Here is a 24,360-nt window from a genome sequence, read left to right on the forward strand (position 1 = left end):
TTAACCGCTAGGAGAAGGGAAACACATCTGTGGCCTAACCAAGTATTGTTTTTTTCCACTGTGATTAAACTTTCCTCTTGCTGGTGGTGGTGCACGTGCTTGTGGTTGACATGGAATACAGAGGAAAAACCCTTTACACAGCAAAAGCTTTACTGAATACCAGCGCATTTGTTTCAGCCTGGAGCCCTGCTGTAGCAACACGCATCCAAACTTCACAAAACTTCTGCCAAGAGACTTGGAGTGAAAATATAATTGAATTACGTGATCACAGTGACCGTGTACACTTCTGATAATCTGACAGCCTGGACGGTTACACTATAAGAACAAAAGTTTCACCATTACACCAACGCGCGTTTTCCGAACATCCCGTTCCATTAACTTTGCTGTTATAATATCCGTCACTCTTCTGGGAATGCTTTCCACTGCATTTTAAGAGTGTGGACGTGGGGCTTTGAGCATTAGTGAGGTCAGGTACTGATGTTGCGTGAGGAGGTCTGGGGTGCAGTCGGCGTTCCAGATCATCCCAGAAGTGTTCAGTGGGGTTGAGGTCAGGGCTCTGTGCCGGACCCTCAAGATTTTCTACTCCAGCCTTGGGAAGCCATGTCTTCACGGAGCTCGCTTTGCGCACAGGGGCATTGTCATGCTGGAACAGGCTTGGGCCTGTGAACGTAGCATTGCTAATCCACTTCCTGCCATGTTTTTTTGGAGGTACGAGCAAGGTGGGTGATCTAACGATATAATATCGATAGTGTGATAAAATCATTACGCGATAGATTTTTGAGATATTGTTGGTATGGTGATGTCATTTTTTCCTTTTTAATCAATGCAAATTAAAATGGTACTGAATGGAGATCATTGATTGGACAATTTAAATAAATAAAAAAAAAACTTAATCATTGTCTTTATAGGCATTAAACAAAAGTACCATCAAAACTCAGTTTAACATTATTTTATTGTATTTTACTACTGTTTTGAAGACAGTTTGTTAGCTATATTATATATAGTGATACACATTGTGTATCGTAGAAACGTCCAAGTATTGTGATACATTTTTGTCACATCGCACCCACCCTAGGTAGGAGGAAACCGGGGAACCCAGAGGGGAAAAAAAAAAAAAAGTCACAGAGAAGACGAAGTGGGTAAACTCCACATGGAAGTAACCCAACCTCACAACTGAACTTGGGACACTTGAGCTGCGAGACAGCAACGCTACCCCGCTTCACCCCCACGCTGCCCTACCAAAATAATGATTTCAGCATTCAAATACCTGTGCACATGCTTTATTAAAACCCAACCTGCTGATTAAAAATGCTTCCACCTGCCCACTAGTTCTCTGTAAAGTCCATGATTCAGTGCAGCATGATTTAATAATTCAGTAAGCTTACTGTGAGGGGACGTCTTCCACGCAGTCGGCACTCTGAGCATGATGATTAGTGGGAAAAGCATTAACTAGAACAAAAACGGGTGAGAACACGATGATTATTTAAGAGTGCACAGACAGATCATAGCAAGGAAACAACTCCGAGCAGAAAAAGAAAGACACAACTCACACATCTCGGGCATCGAGACCGCTCTGTTTGGACACCTGGACAAACCGGGAAGGTGGGGGGAGAGGGTTTAGAATAAACAAAACTTTATCCTAAATATAAAAACGCAGACGAATAACAGCATCTGGGATTCATCTCTAACATACATGTTCTCTGATAAATGAGACCGGGTTTCATCCTCGCCGGTCCACTCCTCACTGTCATCAGTGACTGCAGCAGAAGTTATAAAGAGACACGAGATGTGTTAAAAACCAGACCAGCACTACTAGATTGTCAAGAATCTGTGTGGCTGGTTTCATTATAATTAACACACATATACGCATGCAGACACGACGGGACTTACAGCTGCTTGTGAGAATCGGGTTGTAATGTGAAGACCTGCAAAGTTGCAAATGGAGTTAGCGGTGTGATAGTGGCTTCTGTGCAGTAGAAAAATCTCGTCACCGACTTTCGAATCTCTGCTAAGTAAAACCAGCCGAAATGACTGCATTTCCGTTCCTGCACATTTAAACTGCACCCTAAAGTAAAATATACTGCATGTAAAAGCTCAGCAGGAAGTCTCAAATGCTATATTGGAAAACTTGCAGCACTGCTATCAAATACTTCCTCAAACTCATCCTCTCTCATTTGTCCTGAAGACCTTCCTGTGGTGGAAAACTTGGACTGAATCAGACATGAATTTAATCAGTACTGAAGTGTATCAAATCACTACGTATTACTGTATCATTTAAGTAGAGTATTGTACAGTACACTGTCTATTCAGACGTGCATCATATTGTCTGAAAGAGGGAGATTCACACCCCCAGTGGTGTTTTAATAAAGTGTACATATCAGTAGAATGGTAGTGTGTGTGTGTGTGTGTGTGGCTGATCCTCCACCTGCTACTGAGACTGAGTGTGTCGCCCTCGATGTGCCCTCTCCCGATAGCTTGAGAGGCTCGTTTCCCCAACTCCAACATCTCCTTCATATTCAACTCCACATTCATCACTGAAATATAGCCATCTACACACACACACACACACACACACACACACACGTTACGCCATTTCACGCCAAACAAACTGCACAGTAACAGAAGATGCACATGAGATGGTTGTTAAAACGTACACAGCGTGGTTTTGATTACATATTAAAGGAAAATGCTACCGATTCACCACAAGGGGGAGGTATTAACCCTCAACACCAATCAATCAATGATTCTGAATTTGTCTGCTTGACTGCTGGGGAAGAAACTTTACTGGGTTTGTGCGACGTACTTTTTTTGATCATTAAATGGGGTTTATTTTGGAAAATAAGTGGCAAGCTATTTCATTAATAGTAACATCAGAACCTCATTTGAACCCATTTGGGTGCGAGATTGATTTACCTCGTTTTCCACCCATTTGCCAACTTCCACCCGATATCTAATTCTTCCCAATTATATCACGACAGCTACTGTAAGGTTGTGGAGAACATGGAGCTGTAATTGAGGGCAACTGTATTAAAGAGCCTCGGTGTAGGTGTGGTTTTTCCACCATGGCCTCCTTACACTTGTTCTGCGAGTCTCTGGCAAGCCATTTGCCCTTGGGGCAGTTGGTGGTGCGGATGATGCTGACCGTGTCTCCGGTCTTCACCTGCAGGTCATGTTTGCGCAGTTTGCTGTCCAGCAGCACGCGAGCATGATACATGGGCTCCTCCTGTCCGGTGATCTACTGGGGCAGAGGGAGAACCGAGAGCAGCAAAGTAATATGCCATCTGCACAAAGTCTAGATCAGGGGTGTCCAATCTTATCCGGAAAGTACCGGTGTGGTGCAGAACCCTGGCTCCTTCCACCATCATTTAGAAAAACTAAACATTTAACCTGCCGTATGTTCTTTTCCTTTATTTAATCAAAACACTTCAGCTACAGTTTTTATCCTTATAGCCACCAGTAAAATCAACAGGAAGGAAAACAAATATGTCTATAACCATCCTTGGCTTCAAAACAATAAATTAAAAACTCTCTTCAAATCTTCCATCAATAGTAATAACAGCACAGACTACAGAAGAGCAAATGAAAATGAAGACAGAACAAGGAATGAGATAGTCAAGAGTGAACATTGCTGCAGCTTTTGAGCACTGAAAAGCCTCGAGTAATTCAAAAGGACTTGAAAACGGATGCCGAGCCTGCTTTGCTGCTTGACAGGTAATAATTTAGATTTTTCTGGTGTACTTTGTTATCCTTGGAAAAATGTGTCATCCTCACAAAGACACCACACACAACACAGCTAGTTAGATTTAAAAAAAAAAAGAAAAACCCTCACTCGGATGTCCGTGTACAACTGTGAGCGCTGTTTGCTTGGATGTAGCTACAAAAGGACTGATGGAAGTGGGTGGGTTGAGTGTTTAAAAATTAAACAGATCCCCAACACCAATCAAACCAGTTATAAGACATTGTGATAAGTCTCACAAAAGCACAAATGACTGGATCTCCGCCACAGAATCACTCACTTTAAACTTCTTTTTCATCTCATTTTCCTTTTTCTCCTTCTCTTTCTGCTCCTTCTTCTCTCGCTCCAGACGCTGCTTCTCTCTCTTCCGCGCCTCTTTCTCTTCGTGGTGGTCGGGGCTCGAGCGCTCCTTCCTGACAGATGCAGCACTATAACGATAGTACACATAAAGGTAAGTCTCTCATATTATAAACATCGAATGTAAGATAACCGGAACCAACTCGTGCCAGACACTGCACAACATTAAAGAGGACTTTAAATGGACAAAAGGTTTGACATGTCATCCTTTAATAAAAATAAATAGGAAAATAATCTATACAGCTATAATAATATGTACAAGACTTCATAATGTACCGTGTATTTTTACAGAGAAACAAGTGTAAACTTTTCCCCGTGTCAGAAAGCATAAAGTGACCGCTTTACTTCTGACACTGGAGACTCCTTCCGTGTCACCATTTCAATTACACCGGGTTTAAAAATGAAAAAATAATCTATTCATGTGGAGTGGTTACTAGACAAGTCCATGTGTGCGTTGTTACTATAGAAACAATAACATATTAGAAAGAGGACATTAATATTTGCAGCTGCATTGCTGTCAGAGCTCCTGACAGATAGATAGATAGATATAAAAAACAAAATTCTAGAAAAACACCTTTTGACCAATTAGAATCAAGACTTCAATCACATTGTAGTATCATTTGCAATATTTAACATATTTATACAGGTATTTGCATTATAGTGAAGATGCTATATTGGTAGGCAGTGGTGTTGGACAGCTTTTGCACATCAGGAACAGCTTTATATTACTGTATAGTGTTGTAACGTATTGTACTCAGGGAAACCACTTGACCAACCCCCAACTCTAGATAGATTACAGATAGCACATGCGGAGAGGTCGTCGGTGTACAGCGAAAGGGTTTGTGTAGAGAAGCCAGAACGGTTTTTCTCTTAACAGCAAAAATGTCCCAGTAGCCTACATTTTGCAAAAACTCCCATCTGGAGGGAATTTATTACACATTACATGAATGCAGCTTCGCTCGTTTCTCGCACTCAGTGGTTGCACTTGCAGACGGTTGGTTGGACCAAAAGGAGTTAGTATGAAGCATCTTTAGTCGGACTTGCGATGACTTGAGCAAGTGACTCAAACCACTTCCCACCTCAGCGGGAAAATATTTTGATGGAAAGCCATCAGTTTTTTTTTTTTTTTTTAAATACACGACTAAAGTGTAGTACCTGTCCCAGACAGCAGGAGTCACAACACTGGGCTCAGAATTCATACCCGTCCTGTGGGTGAATGAGATACAATTTTTAAATAAGGGTCGGCTAAAAACAGAACAGTTAAAGTACATCCGACTGTTAGATCGATAGATTTCTAGAGACACAATCACGGCAACAAATGCTTCATACCACTGTGCAGCATGCCATACACTCTTGCGTGTTTCCTCCTTCTGTGATTAAAAAAAAAAAAAAAAGAAGAAGAATTAAAACAAAGAAGTACCACACCTCTGATCACGTATGTGTTCAAATAAGAATATGAATGCAACCCGACTCACCCCAGGGGACTCGGCATAGGGATCTGAAAACACAAGCATAAATCATTTAAGACAAATGATGTCAGGTCAAGCACCTGTTTAGGTTAACGTCATCATTATTAACAGATCTTTCAGCCCCTTAAGGATTATTATTGGCCTCAGCACTTACTCTTTGGAGCGCCTTTCCGTTTGCGTGAGTTTTGCCCAAAACTGAATTTGCTGATTGACTCCACCTCTTCGTAGACATTGTCACAGACTTCGTAATTATCGTCCCGCTGGTTGATGCTGAAACAAAAACCGACCTCGCAATGTATACACTCTCTAACCAGTATGGGAACTGCTCTCTCAGTGCTGATCTAGGATCATTTTGATCAAAGATATTTAAGAGTTTACCAGCACATTCAAGCATAACACAAATATCGAGCTTAAAACGTTCCTTTATCACATAGCTGTAGTTAATTTTAGGTCCTGCTTCCACTAAAGGAGGCGTGGCTTCAGTGCCTGTCAGTAACAGTGAAAGAAGTGTGGCCTTTACACCCATCAAACCCACTGAAAAAGATGTGGTCTCTGTGTGTTAGTCCTACGTCAAGGAGGTATGGCCTCAATGTCAGTCTGTCCCAGTGATAGAGGTGTGGCTTCTGTGCTCGAGTGTCCCAGTGACTCTTTAAAATGTTATTGTTTGCACAATACAGAAATCGCAAAAATAATCACATCAAATCAAATCCAAATCAATTTGGCTATAAACGGTATCAAATTAAAGCACAGGCTACCGTAAATTCTTATACATCAATGCTCATTAAGATGCAAATCATACAGTGTAATGCAGAAGAAAAAAACACTAATTAATGAATATAATTATATGGACATCCCAAATCTGAAATACTCCAACATGTAACATTAAAAAAAAAAAAAAAAAAAAGAACAACAACAGATGTGCATACTAAGAGACTTTGCTAAAGACTTTTCCTTTGCTACCTAGCAGAGGAAGTGAACATAAGGAGATGGAAACATACCTTGGTTCAGATGGAAGTTCACTGCTGATGAAGGAATCGGTCAGTATGTTCTGAGGACAGGTCATCGAGATCTCGCCAGTCACAGCTTCCAAGAGCTGAGCTTCGAGTGCTGCGATTGATCGTGAATCAGCCCCATACCCTAAACTGGTTCCCTGCAGATTACCATCATTACCAGGTTCTGCGGGACCTGTGACATACTTCTGGATCACATCGTTCTGAAGATTGCCATCACTCGCCTCGTCAGGCCCTGGTGGTGGGGCACTAAAGTCTGTAGCCTCCATCTCCAGCGCAGTGAGATTTATTACATTGGTGTTTAACGCTTCTAATACAGAACTGGCAAAATCTAGGAAGTGAGGAGCGTCAAACTGAGGAGGAGGAAGTATTGGAGTATTCTCAGCAGCCACATCTTCAGCAGCTATACCGCCTGAACCAGGACCCAGGTCTGGAACGACAAAAACCTTCAGAACTGTTCCTACAGTAGTGTAGTTTTTTTTTTTTTTTATACAACATCAAGGACGATTGGTTATGAGGAATTAATATGGAGCATAATAACTATCGATGGAGACCTCAACACCTAATTTGGGTGAAACTTTTATCCTTACAACTGAAACAGGATACAACCAAGCAGTTGAGGATTAAGGGCCTTGTTTAAAGACCCAACCACAGCAGCTTGGTAGTGCTGGGATTTGAGCTCACAACCCTCTGGTAAGAAGCAGACATCCTTCGCCACTGAGCTACTACACGTCCTCATTATCATCATCATCATCTCCATCTTAAGCTACACCTCATTGCTAACCACATTTTCACAAACCACACAGCAAATCACCCCAAAGACAATAACTCTAGATTTAAAACCCCAATAACCCATTGATTAAACAAACTCTGGTTCATCTTCCTCAGATCAACAACTTACTCATGGTGGCTTCTTCAGTTGTATTTTCCCGCTTATGGGTCCTGTAAGCACTCAAATCGACATGTGGTGGTCTCATCGGTTTCACGGGTAAGGGACACAGCGATGTAATGTCTGGTAGGGCTTTAACAAGAGGAGGGACAAGGGCACCAGGCTGTACTGGCTTCACATCACCATTCAGGTGCAAAACAGGTCCTGGTCATAAAATAATAATAATAGTAAAACATGCTTTTTGAGTCATTTACAATCTGACTGGAATTTAGAGCTTGGAAATGCAATCCTAGAATACCCTTTATTATGCCCAAGGATATTTTGATATTGCATAAAATATGACCTGATTAAAGAATGAAGAAATATTTTACTTGATACCTTTTAAATCACTGGAAAGCTTTTTAAAATGTATATTAAATATATATATATATATATATATATATATATATATATTTAGCTTTTGAAGAACAAGCAGACTAGCTAAGTAACACTAGCTAACTAAAGCTAGACCGTTACACAGACTACCTGACGTGTTACTCTATCTAGCCAAATGGCTTAGAAATAAACACATAACGTGGCTTATAATCAAGTGACAATGTTTTAGTGTGGACAATAACGATATTGCGTGTGGCAAACATCACTATCTATGGCCATTGGCATATGCTAAACATGGATATTACGCCCTCCATTTGAACAAGCAAAGCTTACAGAGGCACAGCAGAAAGACATTACGTGCTTTTAGTTATGTATTAACTAAACCAACTCTTCCTCCACTCCAGATACCGGAGATATAGATCCATTTGGTCAACTTACGATGGTTTATACCATTGGCTTGTGGTAGATTTCGGGCAGTGAGGGTTGGCGAGTTAGCAGGTCGATATCCTGACCGCAGAGACGAAGATTCATCATCACACTGAAGGTTTTCATACTCCACAGGAGGAGGAGGGCTCTCTGTCGGTCCTTTACTGGAGTAGAAGCTCTTGGGTCGGGTATAGACTAGAAGGTTCTTGGGCGAGAACCTTTTCTTGGCTCTCTCCAGAGTGCTGAGGACGTGAGGAACGCTACCCCCATTGGATGGATCTTCGGCTGTCGGCGATGGTGTTGATGGCTGATCTGGGCTCGGACAGGAAGACCCCGGGTCTGATCCCCTGTTGTGGTGGCTAAATCCGTTCCCCACGGTGTAATGTTCAGACTGTGGCTTGCTGCTTTCAGGATGTTCTGCATTTTCCAGAATGTCTTTAATGGACTTGGAAAACTTAGCGGGCCTGAACGGCGTCGGCATGGCCTTCTTCTTGCACTTGATTGGTGACGTGACCAGCTTGGAGGAAGCAGTGGCCTCCTGCTTTGGATGGTTAGAAGAGGCGGTAGAGGACGCAGGCAGCACAAGGGGCAAGTGACGATCTTTGAGCGAGCGTCTAGCAACACCACTTCCAACGCCATTAGCGGCAGGTGGGAAAAAACAAGACGCCATAGCACTGGGCCATTTGCCTGATAGCATCTTTTGATCATCTCTTAAGTTAAAGTGTGGAATGGCAGGATTTTTGTCCTCCACAGAGGAAACAGTTACAGAACCGGCACGACTTGCTGTAGGTAGAAAGCGTTTTGGTTTTTCCAGAACTACAGGCCTATCTTTCAGCTGGCTCCCCTCCTGAAACTTAGCCCGGAGGGACTTGAAATCAATGGCAGCCTCCTGTGGTGGGTTCAAAACAGCAGAAATGCCACTTTAGAGCTTCATTAAAGCTTTATTAAAATGCTACTTTTCTATTTGCAGTGTTTGAAATTTTAAATAAAAAAACAACATATAGTTAGGGTTTCCCTCGGTGTTGTGTGATGACTGAGGCTGAAGTGCCAAATGTGTTCTCTCAGTGGAGTTTGTTTGTGCATCATACAAACGTCCAATCCTTATCAGATCACCACATTTACACGACTATCACATACCTAGTTGCTGATTCGACTAAAAACTAGCTGGAAATTTGAAATTACAAGCCATACAGCGCCAAAAAGATGGAAAAGCATACTTCTGCATGGAGGAAACCTCATAAATTGCTCCAAGTGTAGCCTTCAATAGGCATTACATCTTTCATACAAACCTCTTTAATTAATAGGCCTACAGCGATCCAAAGAAACGCAAGGTAATATCCTAATCATATTTTTTCCACAACAACGAATAGGAGTTAAACCCAGTGTAACATTTTCAAAGCTATAATAGTGATCAATTTCAAAAGGAATCCATGGCCACAAAGAGATTTAATAAATAAATAAATAAACAAACAGAAAAATATAAAAATGAACATCAAGCAGATATTATAGTTTTGAGCATAATAATGTGTGAAAATATGAACTATGTACATAGTTTTGACCCTGGTTGATTAGTAAACAGATAACTAAACAGGTGAGAACAATAAAATAGTAAGTGTGTAAGCAGGTCAATCAGCCTGAAAAACAAAAACATATCATCTTAACGCTTTAAGAACCAAATGCTTGTAAGGTCTCCTTACCATTTTTATTTCCACTCTTCATATACTAATGATAATGATGACTATAATAATAATAATAATAATAATAATAATAATAATAATAACAATAATAATAACAACCAAAGTTAGGGTGAGAAGGTCACACCGCCTCTGCGTCTTCACTAACAAACCACTCAACGCTCGTGCACGCGCTCATTCGTCTCCAATTAATGCGCGTGCGTCATGGCAGTCCCGTGAACGCGCATTGCAACCGTGCACGGCGGAAAGTGTTGGGGTTTGATTTCGTTATCTTTCCACAGTTTGAGTAAAAAAAATAAACAAACAAAACCTATTTTTTCCCCTCAAATAGTTAGGATAAAACGACGTGTACACAGTTTTACTTCTAGCACAGCGTGTCAGTCAGAACAGACATTTTTGGTGATTTCACTGAATCGGATCATTTGGATCCTCACCAACACGAGTCGACTCTTTCGGCTCTCAAACAGCTGATTGTCATTTTTCGCTCTAAACTGGACAGTTTGCGAAATTATGAGCAGTGATGGTTCCTGTTTGTTTCATGTAATCTTACTGTGTATTCTGATTAACAAAGTAATATTACTTTAAAAAAAAAAAAACTATTTAAATAAAAGCAGCAAAACACTACTCACCATTCACAGTAATGAACAACTTGAGATGTTGAAAACAGGTTTCCATAGAATCATTTTATTTGACTCAAACTGCAAGGTAGAGACCCACAGGGACCATTACAGTTTCCATTAAAACCAATGCAATTCCTGTTAAAACTATTAAAACCAATACAATTCCCATTATAAATATGACAAATTCTACAAGGGTTTCTATTGTTTGTTTGTTTGTTTGTTTGTTTGTTTGTTTTTCAGCAGTAGAAGTTGTTGAAAGAGTTGGTTGCTTTGCCAAAAACCTTGTCATGCTCGATAAAACTATAAGAAATGTATCAACCCGAAAGTTACAGCTTTACCTCTGACTGTTACAAAGTGCTGACACTGGAGACTCCTTCCATTAAACTGTTAAATAAACATCGTCTTACAGAAAACTCCTCATTGATCATAACAGTTCCACCATACAAATCCCCGTGTAAGACGTTACTATGGAAACTTTGTGCATTAATATAAACCTGTGATTTGCAGCTGCATTACTGTCTGAAAATTAATCAATACCTTCTGTCCAATCAGAATCCAGAACTCAGCTTTGCTTGAAGATACTGATGCATTTACACTTACTGTATATACGACACACATGGGTAAAACACATCTCAGACCTGAGTGTTGAGCACCTTGATGCTTGCATTTGTATATATGAATAATCCCTAACTGAATAAGATGTGTGAGCGGACAGTGTTAACAGAGGTTTAGATATTTTGCCACACTATTGGTTTGCAGTCAAGCCAAAGCACCTCAAACGTCCCACTTTACACAATCCTAGCTAAATGCAAAATTCATTTCGAAACCGTTGTGTGTGGATGTGTTGCGCAATGTCCATGAATGTCCAAAGTTGTGTGTTTATTTAAAGGAGGAGATTTACAGGAATGTGTGCACCTAAAATGAGCAGATCGTTTACCTCCTGTCAATCATTTACCCTGACCAGTATTGACAAGTGTCTCCGAATCGCATCTAGCCTTAGCGAGCATCTGAAAGCCAGCCGTTTCAGCCATGAGACAGTTTTGGCCTACATCTGGAGCTTGTGTTATTTTGTCTCTGCTTTGTGTCAGCCAGTTTGATGAGTCCGCTGGTTTCTGGTGGAGGAACAGGTAGTGTTCTTCTGTTATCTCTGATCTCATGCAGTCATGTGGTTTTGTAGTTGTAACGTTGGCTTGTGTTACTGTTGTAGCCGATGTACCGAGCTCACCAAATAACCCTTATCAATGAAATAGAATCAAATAAACCAGCAAGTGAATAAAAGAATAAAAAGCATGACGAGACAAATCCACAGAGGAGAAATACAGACGGGACGAAGCAGAAGACATAAGCTTACATAGCTTAAAAACAGCTGGGAAAATATACAAGTTTTCTCAGACCTTTAAACTTCGTTCAAGCCTGCAGAAATAACCTTAAAGCTGTAGAGGTAGAATGAGCACAGAGGGGGTCAGAGATATAGCTCGGTGCTATATTGATCTCATAATATGCTTTATTTACGCTTAGCACACGTTTATTTCAGCGAACATATTAATCCGGCTGTGAAGAAGTAAGCACTGACATGCTTCTGTGTCTCTGTCCGAAGGACTAAGGTCTTTTCCAGAAGAACTCGAGGTGCTGATTCACCCATTCCCATAGACTGCAAGCTGAAGAGCTGGACGCCGTGGACGCCATGCGACGCCTGCACAGAGAAAACGGTAAACACGGGAACTGAAAATACTGTACGTAGGCACACTGTTCTTCTCAGGCAGCCCGTCCCGCCAGTTACACTCACTCCTGACTTGGTAATGCTTACACTCCTCTGTTTACTTGCAAAAAAAGAACTTGCAATTGCAAAAACGCGTCTCTTTTTATCATGTGTACCTGGATTCTTAACGATTTGACATGATACTGGAATTGTTCGTGCTTCAAAACTGTTGTCAGATAAGAAGACAAGCTTAACTTACATGAATAAGATTAGACTGCGTGTTCGGAAGTGTTTTAAATCGGCTTGGAAGATGATACAGTGCATCACTAGGGATGTGAGACATTAGCATTGCCTCACACAGCAAGACCCTTGCACATATATTTAAAGGGTTTTTTTTGTTGTTGTTGTTTTTTTTTTGCATATACTTAAATTCAATTTGTTATGAGGAGGAAATCTCAAACCAAAAACGTGGACACAATTTATTAGATATTGTCATAAAGCAGCTTCATAGACATCTGGAGACATCTGGACATAGGTTTAGACCCTCTATTGAACAAACCAGAAAAGACAGAGGTGTTTATGCTTTGTGGTTTCTCTGTAACATGACAAGCTGCATTTGGTTGATCTTATTATCTTCACCGGAAAGTCTGGCGAGAGAACGACTGTTTATAGCTGCTGTAACATGAGCAATATGTTGAACTAAGTTGTGTAGAGGACAAATCAGGATAAAATTATGACGTTCTTTTATAATTAAAAATTGTAATCGTCGTGAAATTGCTCTAGTAGACGAGGAATAAAACACGTGTAATGAATGAATCTACTTCATTGTGGTAACAGTAGCTCCACTTGTGGAACCACCCAGTTGTTGATATTTTCCTATTTTCCTATAAAAGCACACCCCGAGTGTGTTATTCCTTACATGGTTTAAATACGCTACAAGAATGTTACATTCCAGCCTTCTGACAAGCTTCGAAAAACTTCATTAAATGTTATGATAACGTTCTCTGTTAGCAGATCGACTACATGTGGGGCTAATTGTGTATTTTCCATTTTTTAAAAACTCATATGTGATTGCGTATATTTATGTAAAAATAAATCTTCTGCTGAATTCCCACTGAAAGTGTTTCACACGTCAGATATGTATTCTGGGAGAGCACAAGAGTACGCGTAAAGCTGTAACGTCTTAAAAACACGCACTTTTCCAGCTATGATGCATTCAGGTGTACGACGCTTGTAATAAAAGACATGATCACAAAGCGGCTTTACGGAAATCCAGATGTTCTGTATGTAGGTTTAGATTCCTAATGACGGGATGTTGAGGGAAAACTCCTTGAGACAACTTACGGAAGAAACCTCGAGAGGAACCAGACTCAAAAGGGAACCCGTCCTCATCTCGGTGACGCCAGATAGTGGGATTATAAATCATTACAGTATACAGACCCGGGGTTCTTGCTCTGTGTTGAGTGTAGGTAATGTGATGTACGCTTTCTTCCTGATGCAGCTGTTTGTGTTTGCAGGTGCATTTTCAGTACGTGGAGCGGCACTCGCAGTTCGGAGGCACGATCTGTGTGCACAGCCAGTGGGATGAGAAACTATGTCCGATTCAGGGCGAGTGCGAGCCTCAGGATGAGTGTGGAGACCTGTATGCGTGCCCTGAAACGGGTCAGTGCCACCATTCTGTAGTCAGACTCTCTGTCCTCACTAACTAGATATTATATCCAGTGTTGGTTTTCCTTGTATTTGAGGTCAGTGATTTGATTTGAGCACCTTTTGGGAAACCTTTGGGAACTGGTATATTTACATACACATGTTTACATGTCCACTCCATGCAGGCCGATGCATTAGTCAGAACCTTCGCTGCAACGGTGACCAGGATTGTGGGTTCGGCAGTGATGAAGACGACTGCGAGAACACACAAAGCCCTGAAACCAAGTGTTACGGCATGCTGACCATCCCGGGAGCACATAAAGCCACACAGGGGTAGGATTACAGGAACAATAGTTAGCATGACGGAAAACCGGCAGTTATAAACACTCCTTATTAGCAGTAAAAAAGTAAAGAATCGAATCTCACACATAAAACAACGAGCTAAAGATATGGAGTATAGCAGAATATTTACGGATCCTCACAGTTTGAACCTCTGATTCTAGATCCAAACTGTCACATGTTCTGGGTGTTTTTAGAACATTTTACATAATGTTTAGAAGTGTTTCAACAACTCTGCAGCACTTTTAGGAAATGACATACAAATAAAGTTTTAATTGAATTTACAATTCACAGGAACATTAACCCGAATGTTTCCATGATGTTAGTTTGTCTAAACTAAACGGAACGTTTATAGCTGCTGCAACTGAAGCGATAACTTGTTTCACGGATGTTCCAGAACATTAAATGTAATTATACAGTGGCTTGTAAAAGTATTCACACCCTAGAACTTGTCAGATTCGTCTGAAAAGCAAATGATAAACACACATTTTTATTGCAAACTCACATTCTCTTAAAGTGACTCAATGAATCAAACTCAAAATTATTTACTGGTCAGCGAGTATTTTAAAGAAAATCCAAAACTATAAATGCTGCTCGCATAAGTATTCAACCCTCAAGGTTCTCAAAGTTCTAGATGAACGCAACAAGGACTCAATTGACTTATAACTGGCCTTCATCTGTGAAATATTAAAACAGCTCCCATTATGTAAAAAAAAAAAACTCAGTTGAGGAAAGGAGTGTAAATGAAGATTATGGAGCGTTCTACGGAAGTTAGGGTGTAAAATTATATCAAAGAGGTTGGACGAGACAGTTCAAAAGTGAAGAAGACAAGACTGTCCCTCAAAACTCGTCTCAGAAACAAGAAAGAGACTGGTGAGGGAAGCCACAGTGAGGCCAACAGTCACTCTGAAGGAGTACAGTAGCTGGGAGTGGAGTGAAGGTGCATCCAGACAACAATTTCAAGAGTGCTACGTAATTGAAGAGTGTATGGGAGGCTGGCTAGAAACAAACTGTTGCTCAAGAAGAGCCACAAGAAAAGCACAAGAGTGAACCAGTGAAGATGCAGAGGTGTTTTTTTTTTTTTGGTGTGGTGAGACCAAGATTGAGATCCTGTATTTGGGAAAGTTTCAAAGTGCAATGTGTGGTACAAACATAATGCAGGCCATACATCAATTAACACCATCCCTACAGTGAAACATAGTGGTTTTGGCATCGAGCTCTGGGTACTCGTTCCATCCTGAGAACTTGGGTTTCTTATCAAAATTGAAGGGAGAATGGATGGCGCGAAAACACAAGGGGATATTACAAGAGAACCGAAGCCAAAGCAATGCAGCAATGGTCAGAAACAAAAAGGTGAATGTTGTACAGGGGCCAAGTCAACGTCCAGATCTGAATCCCATTGAGAATCTGTAGCACTGTTTGAAAATTATAGTGAACAAACATCTAACCAACCTGAAGAACCTGGAGTCAATCTACCAGAACTGCAGAGCTGGCAGGAACTTACCCCAACACACTTAAAGTTGTTATTACAGCAATATCTGCTGACAAATAATGCATTTGAAATTTGAAAATGAACTTTAAGAGCGTATTAGACTGCAATACACAAACTGACTGGAAAAATTCGTGAAGGTGTGATTTGAAATCCAGGAAAATCCCGATGACTTTTAAGGGGGTTGAATATTTCTGCAAGGCACTGTGAATGTATAAAAATGATGTTTATACATTTATACCTGTTGTTTTTGTCTAAGCCCGGAGTACAAATACACTTTCACTTTTCCAGCTACAATGCTCTGTCAGAAGTTTTCGTGAACCCCGTTCTGGACCCTAACTACTTCGGAGGTAAATGTGAGTACATCTACAATGGAGAGTGGAGGGAAATGACGTATGACTCCTTCTGCGAACACCTTCACTATAGTGATGATGAGAAATATTTCAGGAAGCCGTATAACTTCTTATCGTATCGTCTGCTGGTACGTAAACACACTGCATGAAAAACTAACTGGGTACTGTATTGTCCTATAGGCTATACGGAAACTTTTTGCTCTCTAGCAGAGGCTTTAATCAGCACTATGACATACCTTATACTCCATTGTTTTTGCATTACCCTCGTTTTAATGTGCTGTTTTGTAGTGCATTTATGGTAACAGGTGTGCTCGTGTCCTATGGTTAGTTTGGTGCTAACAAAGAGCAATGCTGTAGAAAATTCAGAACCCTTAAGTCAGGGGTGTCCAATCTTATCTGGAAAGTTCCGGATAAAATTGGACACCACTGAATTAAGCGTTCATCAGTTGCCCCTCTGTGGGTAGCCTTATAAGTTCTATGCAGAAACACACACTGGTGTGTTTCCTTATCAGGAAGGGTTCCAAGTAGAAATATCTAAGGAACCCTTAAAGAACTTGTAAGAGTGTGCCAAGTACCATAGGTTCTAAGGGGCAGCACATTGGTGCAGCAAGACGCTATATCACCATATATCACCTCAGGTTCCACTAAATAGCAAAGCTCAAAAGTCATATTTACACGTATTGTGCACAGGTGCCTAAATTGGGGTAGGATTAGTCTGACTGCTGTTCCAAGATCCAATCGTGATTTGGTTTGGTTTATTTGGGGTTTTATTTGGTCCCATTCCAGGCACATTCTTTCAGCCAGGGATCAACAGAAGAATACAGTGATGCTGTAAGCTTATTAGATGCTCGGAAAACAGAGAGTTCTTCCAACTTTGGTGTGACTTTCGGCATCATGAAAGTGGAAGTTGGAGTGTCTGGGAGTCATGCAGAGGAACTGTTGACAAACCTAACACAGTACAACAGTAAGGTATAGTACAATGTGCTTCTTATTTAACTTTTTGTTTCAAAAATAACAAATGCCATAAAGGTAATATAAGCATTTGCATACCATTGCACTTTGGAATTTTGGTTTGTGATTGGTCAGGAGGTGTTGAACAGCAGCTTTGACAGTAGTGCTGCTGCAAATCACAGATTTCTATGAAAGCACTTGCTTTAATACATTATCGTTTATATAGTAACAGTGTACCGAGGGACTTGTATGGCAGATGCTCCACATAAACGGTTAAGGGGACATTTTTGTACGGAGTCTCCAGTGTCAGCGTTTTCCTGACACGGGAAAGTCTTCAGGACGGAGGAGTTTATGCTTTGCGGTTTGTGCTCTGCATTTTCAAGAGAGTTCAAGAGAGAAAAAAGAGAGGCTTGTGAAGAAACAACTCTTTATAGCTGCTATATCATAAGTGATATCAGGGAATAATGATTTCGCCACCATTCCACAACATTAAATGTAACTATAAATTTATTTAAAAAAAAAAAAGTATGACATGTTTTGCATGTAAATCTTAATTAGTGGAAAACTGGTGTGGTATACTGTAAGAAGAATAAAACACTTGCTGTTAAAGGAAAATGATCACCTTTGGGTGTGGTAGCATTAACCATGTTCTTGATTCTTTTCCTATTAAAGCATGACACATATAATGCAAGCTAATCTTTAACCAGCAGTAGTAATGGGTTGTATGTACAGTCACAATGTCATACAAGTACAGTACAATGCAATCACAATGTATTTAGTGTAGAAAGGTAACGAGGGCCTGTACAGCTTGCCTGGCTCAGGTGGGACAGGAGGAAAGAATAAGGATCTGCTTTGTGTATTAAGTGCAATCTCCTGGAACTGTGCCATGCATCTGATATTTCCAGAAACCAAACACTATCATCAAAGAGAAAATGCCCCCCCCCCCCCCTTGTCTCTCTCTGTCTGTGTCACTGCAGGACGTGCAGTTTGTCCGGCTGCTCTCGACGGTGGAAACGGCGCAGTTTAAGATGAAGAGTCGGGATCTGATGCTGCACGAGGACATGCTGCAGTCGCTCATGGAGCTGCCTGAGCAATACGACTTTGGAGCTTACTCACGCTTCATCAGTGAATACGGCACTCATTATGTAACGCGAGGCATCTTGGGAGGCGTTCTGGATTACGTAGTGGTGATCGACAAAGCGGTCATGGAAAGACAGAGTAAGGAACGGCTCACAGCGGCACTGTTAATAAAGGACAGTCAGACACCGGAACTCAGACATCTACTAACACAAACATAAAACCAGTTACAGTAAATAACGGAGTGATCCCACGATTGCAGTGGCATTCAGCCCTTGAAATGCTTAGTTTTCAACACTGAATATAACAAAGCCTGCATTTTAACATTTAACGAGGTAACATTTCCATTTTGCAAGGCCATTTTACCCTTAAAAGAGTAACATGGTTATAAGTAACAGGGTTTTTAGCAAAGAGCTAGCAATTACACATAATGTAGTAAGAGTTGTAAGACTCTTATTCAAAAAGACCGGGTGCTGGATTATAAGGAGAAGGTGCTTTAACAAAGTATTAGTTAAGGCAGGGGTTCCCAAACTTTCCCAGGGCAAGGCCCCCCAAATAGCATTAACATTTGACCCCTTTTGCAAGATGTCTTTAAAACACATTAAAAATACAGACTTCTGAATATATCCCCCCTTTTTTTTAATTTTTATTTATTAATAATTACATCTTACATCTTTACATTACATTACATTAGGAATTGATTGTGTGTGTGTGTGTGTGTGTGTGTGTGTGTGTGTGTGTGTGTGGTTGTCTGAGAGTGAGAATTTATTTTTCACACCAAATTGTTGAGGCCCCCCGGCGCCCCCTGGTGGCCCCCACTTTGAAAACCACTGAGCTGAAGCACACCTTAACTTATGCAGCTAGGTTATTCTACGTTTTTCTTTTTTTTTTTTCTTTTCTTTTTTTGTTCATTTTCTTTCCCCCCGAAACATTTCGATTTGTTTTTCACTTGAATTCTGTTGGTTGCTATAATCACATTAGGGGTGGAAAAATGATATGACTTGATTTATCTTGGTTTCCACTTTTTACATCTTAAAAATGATGCCATTTTAACAGGGGTGTGTAAACTTTTAATATTTGTACATGTGATATCAATGGGTCCGAAAATGACACCACAATCATGGACTCACACTGCGGAGAGAAAAAAAAATGTTTCTAAATATTTGTAAATGTGTTTAATTACACAATCGTCTCATGGGACGATTAGAAATCACATATAAGATTATTCAGCTTGTTTTATTTATGTCGGAGCTTTAAATCTACTTAATATCTTGGCAGATAGTTTTGCTTCTTTCTAGATATAAAGGCTTCAAATTTTAGACTATTTCAAGCTGGAAATTTGTACAAACGTCTTGAAATAAGTTGAATAATCATGCATGTGGTTTATGGAAATCTTTAAATAGGGAATACTCGATAAATCCTGACTATACTCAAGATTTTTTCCTCTGCTATGGTTATTTTTTGCAGTGTACCCACGTAACGATCATACATAATCCTTAGACCTAAATTCAGCAGGAAGGCAGTACACTAATAACTAGAAACATTGTGATCTGTTTGCATTTGGAGGCTTTTATTATTATTATTATTATTATTATTAATATATTATTTTGGGCTAAACAACTGAATTGGATTTTGCTTTGGATAAAAGCATTCGTCTCATGCGGAAATCTAACGCAAACTCGTGATATCCATTTACTGACTATCTGAATGTTCAATAGCCTAAATCTCAGCTTCAGAAAGGAAAAACGCTAAATGATTTGTTTTCCACTCAGAGCTGGAGACCCGGGATGTAAGCAACTGCCTTGGCTTTTCTCTGGGCTTCACACATTCCTTCAGTAACCAAGCAAGTTTTAAGGCCACAGCAAAACATGACTCTTGTAAGAAGACAGGAGGACTGGAGAGACGTGAGTATGGCCTACAACCGCACATGTTCATCTTTTATTACTTAAAAGATTTTTTTTTTTTTTAAAACTCTTAACAACGGTAAATTGCTTTGCAGTGCGTCAGGAAAAAGATGACCTGATCAAGGACACGATTGGCTTCGTGAAAGGAGGCATCACAGGCCCCAGCGCCGCTCAGTTAGTCATCCGTAATGCAGAGAGTTACAGGTCCTGGGGCAAATCTCTCAAACACAACCCAGCTGTCATTAAGTTTGAGGTACCTTTTCATACTTTTTAAATTCCCCCCATTCCCTGAACTCTGTGTGGACATTACATTAAAGCTCATTTGAATTCAATGGTTTGCTTAAAAAAAAAAAAAAAAAGTTACAATTTTTTTATTATTATTATTATTATTATTATTATTATTATTTATTTATTTATTTATTTTTTACCAAATTCAGTCAAATAAACTATGTTGTAACGGTGGAGGCTCCCAGGAAAACAATTTAAATCAATAATTAAATGAATTTAATTACATTAAATTATTTGGGCGCCAGACAGGAGAAAGCCTGGCAAAATTTCCCAAAAAAAAAAGAAAAAAAGATAAAAGAAAAAGATAAGCTCTAAACGTCACAGGTTACACCAATGCAAAATAACACAAAATAAAGGCAAGAGGAAAAAGGAGTTTTGCTCAGATTTGAGTTATATTTGCACAAGAATCATCCTCAGTGTATTACACAAAAATGTTACACACTTCTTTCTTTTCTTTTTTTTTTAAAAAAAAAAAACTCAGTTTAACCACAGAAAAACACAAGAACAGCACGAGAAACAAAGAACAATCACGGGCCGCGACAAAGCCAACGATCTGCTCCACTCGGCAGACTCGTGAAAGTCCGTTCCTCATAAAAGAAAAAAAATACTATAAACAAAGTAAAATCAGTAAAGGAGAAATATTAAAGAAAAGATCTGTACTTGCACCGCAAAGTGACATAGGTGTGTCTGAGTGTGTGTGTGTGTGTGTGTGTGTGTGTGTGTGTGTGTGTGTGTGAGTGTGTTTGTGTGTGTGTGAGTGTGTGTGTGTGTGTGTGTGTGTGAGTGTGTGTGTGTGAGTGTTTGTGTGTGTGTGAGTGTGTGTGTGTGAGTGTGTGTGTGTGTGTGTGTGTGTGTGTGAGTGTGTGTGTGTGAGTGTTTGTGTGTGTGTGAGTGTGTGTGAGAGTGTGTGTGTGTGAGCGTGTGTGTGTGTGAGAGTGTGTGTGTGTGTGAGTGTGTGTGTGAGTGTGTGTGTGAGTGTGTGTGAGTGAAGCAAGCCACCTCTGAAGACTAGTTCACACTACACGACTCTCAGCGTCAGCAGGTAGCTGTGTACTTTTGTGTAACTTTTGTGTAATGAAAATGTTTACTCAAATCTAAAAGTGACCTAGCTTAAAAATCTTTTTTTGAAGCAAGTAGAAATGAAGATCTGGGCGTCTAGGAAAGGTTCTATGTGAGAGTGTGTACGAGTTCAGTGGTCGTAATTATGACGTGGTGTTTTTTCAAGTGGAGTAAGAAATCTTGTTTTTATTATTTCTTTTTAGCCAGCAGTTCCTGGGTTCTTCTGCCTAGCTTTGTGTGTAGTCCATTCCTCATCATCTGTGCACAAACTGTGCACAAACTACAACTGTACTAAAGTTAACCTACAGAATTATCACTTGAATCTCACTGTCTGCCGTAAGCGTCACGTTCACGTTGACGGCCACCATGATGTTTCTGTTACGGGCGCGTCTCCGACTCGTAAAGTCGGATCTCGCAGAAAATGTATTTTATGAATTAATTTAGTAATTACGACATCGTTGTGCCATTCACTGGTATTTACGATATTTACGATAGCACATGAAAGTAGCATTTCATTACTTGTTAGCAACTTTAGTCTTGTTGCTTCAGTGCGAAAGTGAACGAACTTCCATACACATCAGTCTGTATTATTGTCTGCTCTTCTTAATACTAACAACCCACAACCCACCATGTGTCAGGTTCTTCCCATCTACGAGCTGGTGCGGTTCAGCACGGCAGCGGCTCAGGCACGCACCAGGATTCCCCTCCTGAAGCAGGCGTGGGAGGAGTACATTCAGCAGTTCAACCCGTGCCGCTGCGCCCCCTGCAGGAACAACGGCGTCCCCGTGCTCTCACGTACGTCCTGCAGCTGCCTCTGCAGGGAAGGATACGACGGCCTCGCCTGTGAGAAGGGCACACGCAAATGTGAGATTTAAAATAAATAAATAAATAAATAAATAGATAGATAGATAGATAGATAGATAGATAGATAGATAGATAGATAGATAAATAAATAAATAATCATGTTTATTCATCAATTATTAATTCGTAATTTTTAACAATTTATTGTAATTATTGTCAAAGAGAATTAATTACTTAAATTGGTCAATTAATCATTCGTTAATATGAATGATGAATTAATTTCTATTATTTAATGAACTGTTGTTTAATAAAATACATAGTTACATAATACATAATTAAATATATAATATAAAATAATGAAATAAGGTTTAGCGCACGGTGGCTTAGTGGTTAGTACGTTCGCCTCACACGTCCAGGGTTGGGGGTTCGATTCCCACCGTGGCCCTGTGTGTGTGTGTGTGTGTGTGTGTGCGGAGTTTGCATGTTCTCCCCGTGCTGTGGGGGTTTCCTCCGGGTACTCCGGTTTCCTCCCCCAGTCCAAAGACATGCATGGTAGTCTGATTGGTGTGTCTAAAGTCTGTAGTGTATGAATGGGTGTGTGAGTGTGTGTGTGATTGTGCTCTGCAATGGACTGGCACCCTGTCCAGGGTGTACCTGCCTTGTGCCCCATGCTCCCTGGGATAGACTCCAGGTTCCCCGTGACCCTGAAAAGGATAAAGCGGTAGAGGATGGATGGATGGATGGATGGAAATAATGTTTAAAGCATTATTGTATTTACATAACTTCATGATTTCTATTTTATTCATTTATTTTAAAATTAAAAAGGTAGACATGCATCTTTGCCAGCTTTCCCTGTAGCCCAGTGAAATGGTACTGCAGATAGGGATTCCTATTTTTGGTTGCCTTTTTTTGGGAATAGTGTGATTTCTTCAGTTAAACCAGCTGGCACTGGATGTACATAATAATAATAATAATAATAATAATAATAATAATAATAATAATAATAATAAGCAGAAGAAGAAGAAGAAGAAGAAATAATTGTCACCAAATAGCTCTTCAGCCATTTTTAATGAGTGGCTCATTATCAGGAGGGTTCATTTTACGGCTTCCTGTTCGTGCGGATTACTCCAAGCGACACAACTGTCTAAGTCTTCGCGCTATCCTTAAAAAAATTCAAATCTCAATGATGCAACAGCCAATTGAAGCCCATCTGTGGCAGGGAGTCTAAGTGTAACACGCTACGCTAGCTGGGCATCTGTTAGGAGAGCATATCCAGTATGACCTGTGATGCAGGAGCACAAAGCTGAAAAGATACCGTAGCAGGATTTAAGTGTCTCAGAGGAACCGTGTTAGCGTTCAGCCTCTGAGGACTGGCAGCTGTCGTGCAATAACCGAGACCCGTATTGTGGTAGGGAATTAGAAACGACGAAATGAGAGGAGAAACAAAGAAAAGATGAGCTTATCCAGTGTGCTTCTGATGGATGTTCCAGCAGCAGGCTTACTCCTGTCACAGTGCATGAATGTATTTATTACCGTAACTGTAAAATAAATTTTAGCGCTAATTCAGACAAGAAATCGTGTAGTATTTTTAAACCACATCTGTCATGTACGTGTACTTTCACGAACAACACCGTAGCACAGCTGCTGATATACGGCGTGAGTCTAATCGACATCCACAGATAAATATTTTAAATGTCATAAGGTCATCTCCCACCACAGACACACCTCTGACTGTATCATGTACGCTGCTTGAAACATTGAAGGTATTCTTTAAAAAGGAAGTAAACTGAGTAACTCTTTTTTTTGTTGTTGTTGTTGTTTATTTGTTTCTTTGTTTTTTCTTCAGCTGGTCCTATTCATGGAGTGTGGAGCTGCTGGAGTTCCTGGTCTTCTTGCGTGTCTGCAACAAAGACACGAAGAAGAGAGTGTAACAACCCCGCTCCTCAAGACAACGGCTTCCCGTGTCGAGGAACCTCGGTGCAGACGAAACGCTGCTGAAACGAGCGCGTGTTGCTGCTATAATCTGACTAGCATGTATTCAGTAGAAAGGTTTTGATGGTTGGAGAAACGTACTGAAATTTCTGGATGAATCTAGTAATCAGTAAAGCGCTTTAATAGAAACCCTTACCTGAAAGAACACTCGTTACTGTGCACATAAAAACGCAGAACGTGATAGA

The 24,360-nt window shown here is 40.4% G+C and overlaps 2 protein-coding genes across 2 annotated transcripts; one reads left to right on the forward strand and one right to left on the reverse strand.

Moving 5' to 3' along the window:
- Positions 1-204: 204 nt before the first annotated feature.
- Positions 205-10,434, reverse strand: si:ch211-188c16.1 (uncharacterized protein LOC562677 homolog). The gene is made up of 13 exons (XM_053630159.1): positions 10,391-10,434; positions 8,275-9,182; positions 7,459-7,593; positions 6,561-7,002; positions 5,717-5,832; positions 5,569-5,591; positions 5,249-5,463; positions 4,017-4,164; positions 3,076-3,235; positions 2,426-2,549; positions 1,891-1,925; positions 1,694-1,757; positions 205-1,585 (listed from the first exon to the last, which is right to left on the reverse strand). Exons 1-13 carry the CDS (start codon positions 10,432-10,434, stop codon positions 1,480-1,482), a joined length of 2,520 nt encoding a protein of 839 aa, XP_053486134.1. The 3' UTR covers positions 205-1,479.
- A 1,112-nt stretch (positions 10,435-11,546) lies between these two features.
- On the forward strand, positions 11,547-24,356 carry c8a (complement component 8, alpha polypeptide). Its single transcript, XM_053629809.1, has 11 exons — positions 11,547-11,703; positions 12,174-12,285; positions 13,793-13,937; positions 14,108-14,255; positions 16,042-16,231; positions 16,890-17,072; positions 18,032-18,272; positions 19,904-20,035; positions 20,131-20,288; positions 22,021-22,246; positions 24,030-24,356. Exons 1-11 carry the CDS (start codon positions 11,606-11,608, stop codon positions 24,179-24,181), a joined length of 1,785 nt encoding a protein of 594 aa, XP_053485784.1. The 5' UTR covers positions 11,547-11,605; the 3' UTR covers positions 24,182-24,356.
- Positions 24,357-24,360: the final 4 nt, after the last annotated feature.

This window comes from Ictalurus furcatus, chromosome 7, assembly GCF_023375685.1.
Source record: "Ictalurus furcatus strain D&B chromosome 7, Billie_1.0, whole genome shotgun sequence".
Classification (NCBI taxonomy): domain Eukaryota; kingdom Metazoa; phylum Chordata; class Actinopteri; order Siluriformes; family Ictaluridae; genus Ictalurus; species Ictalurus furcatus.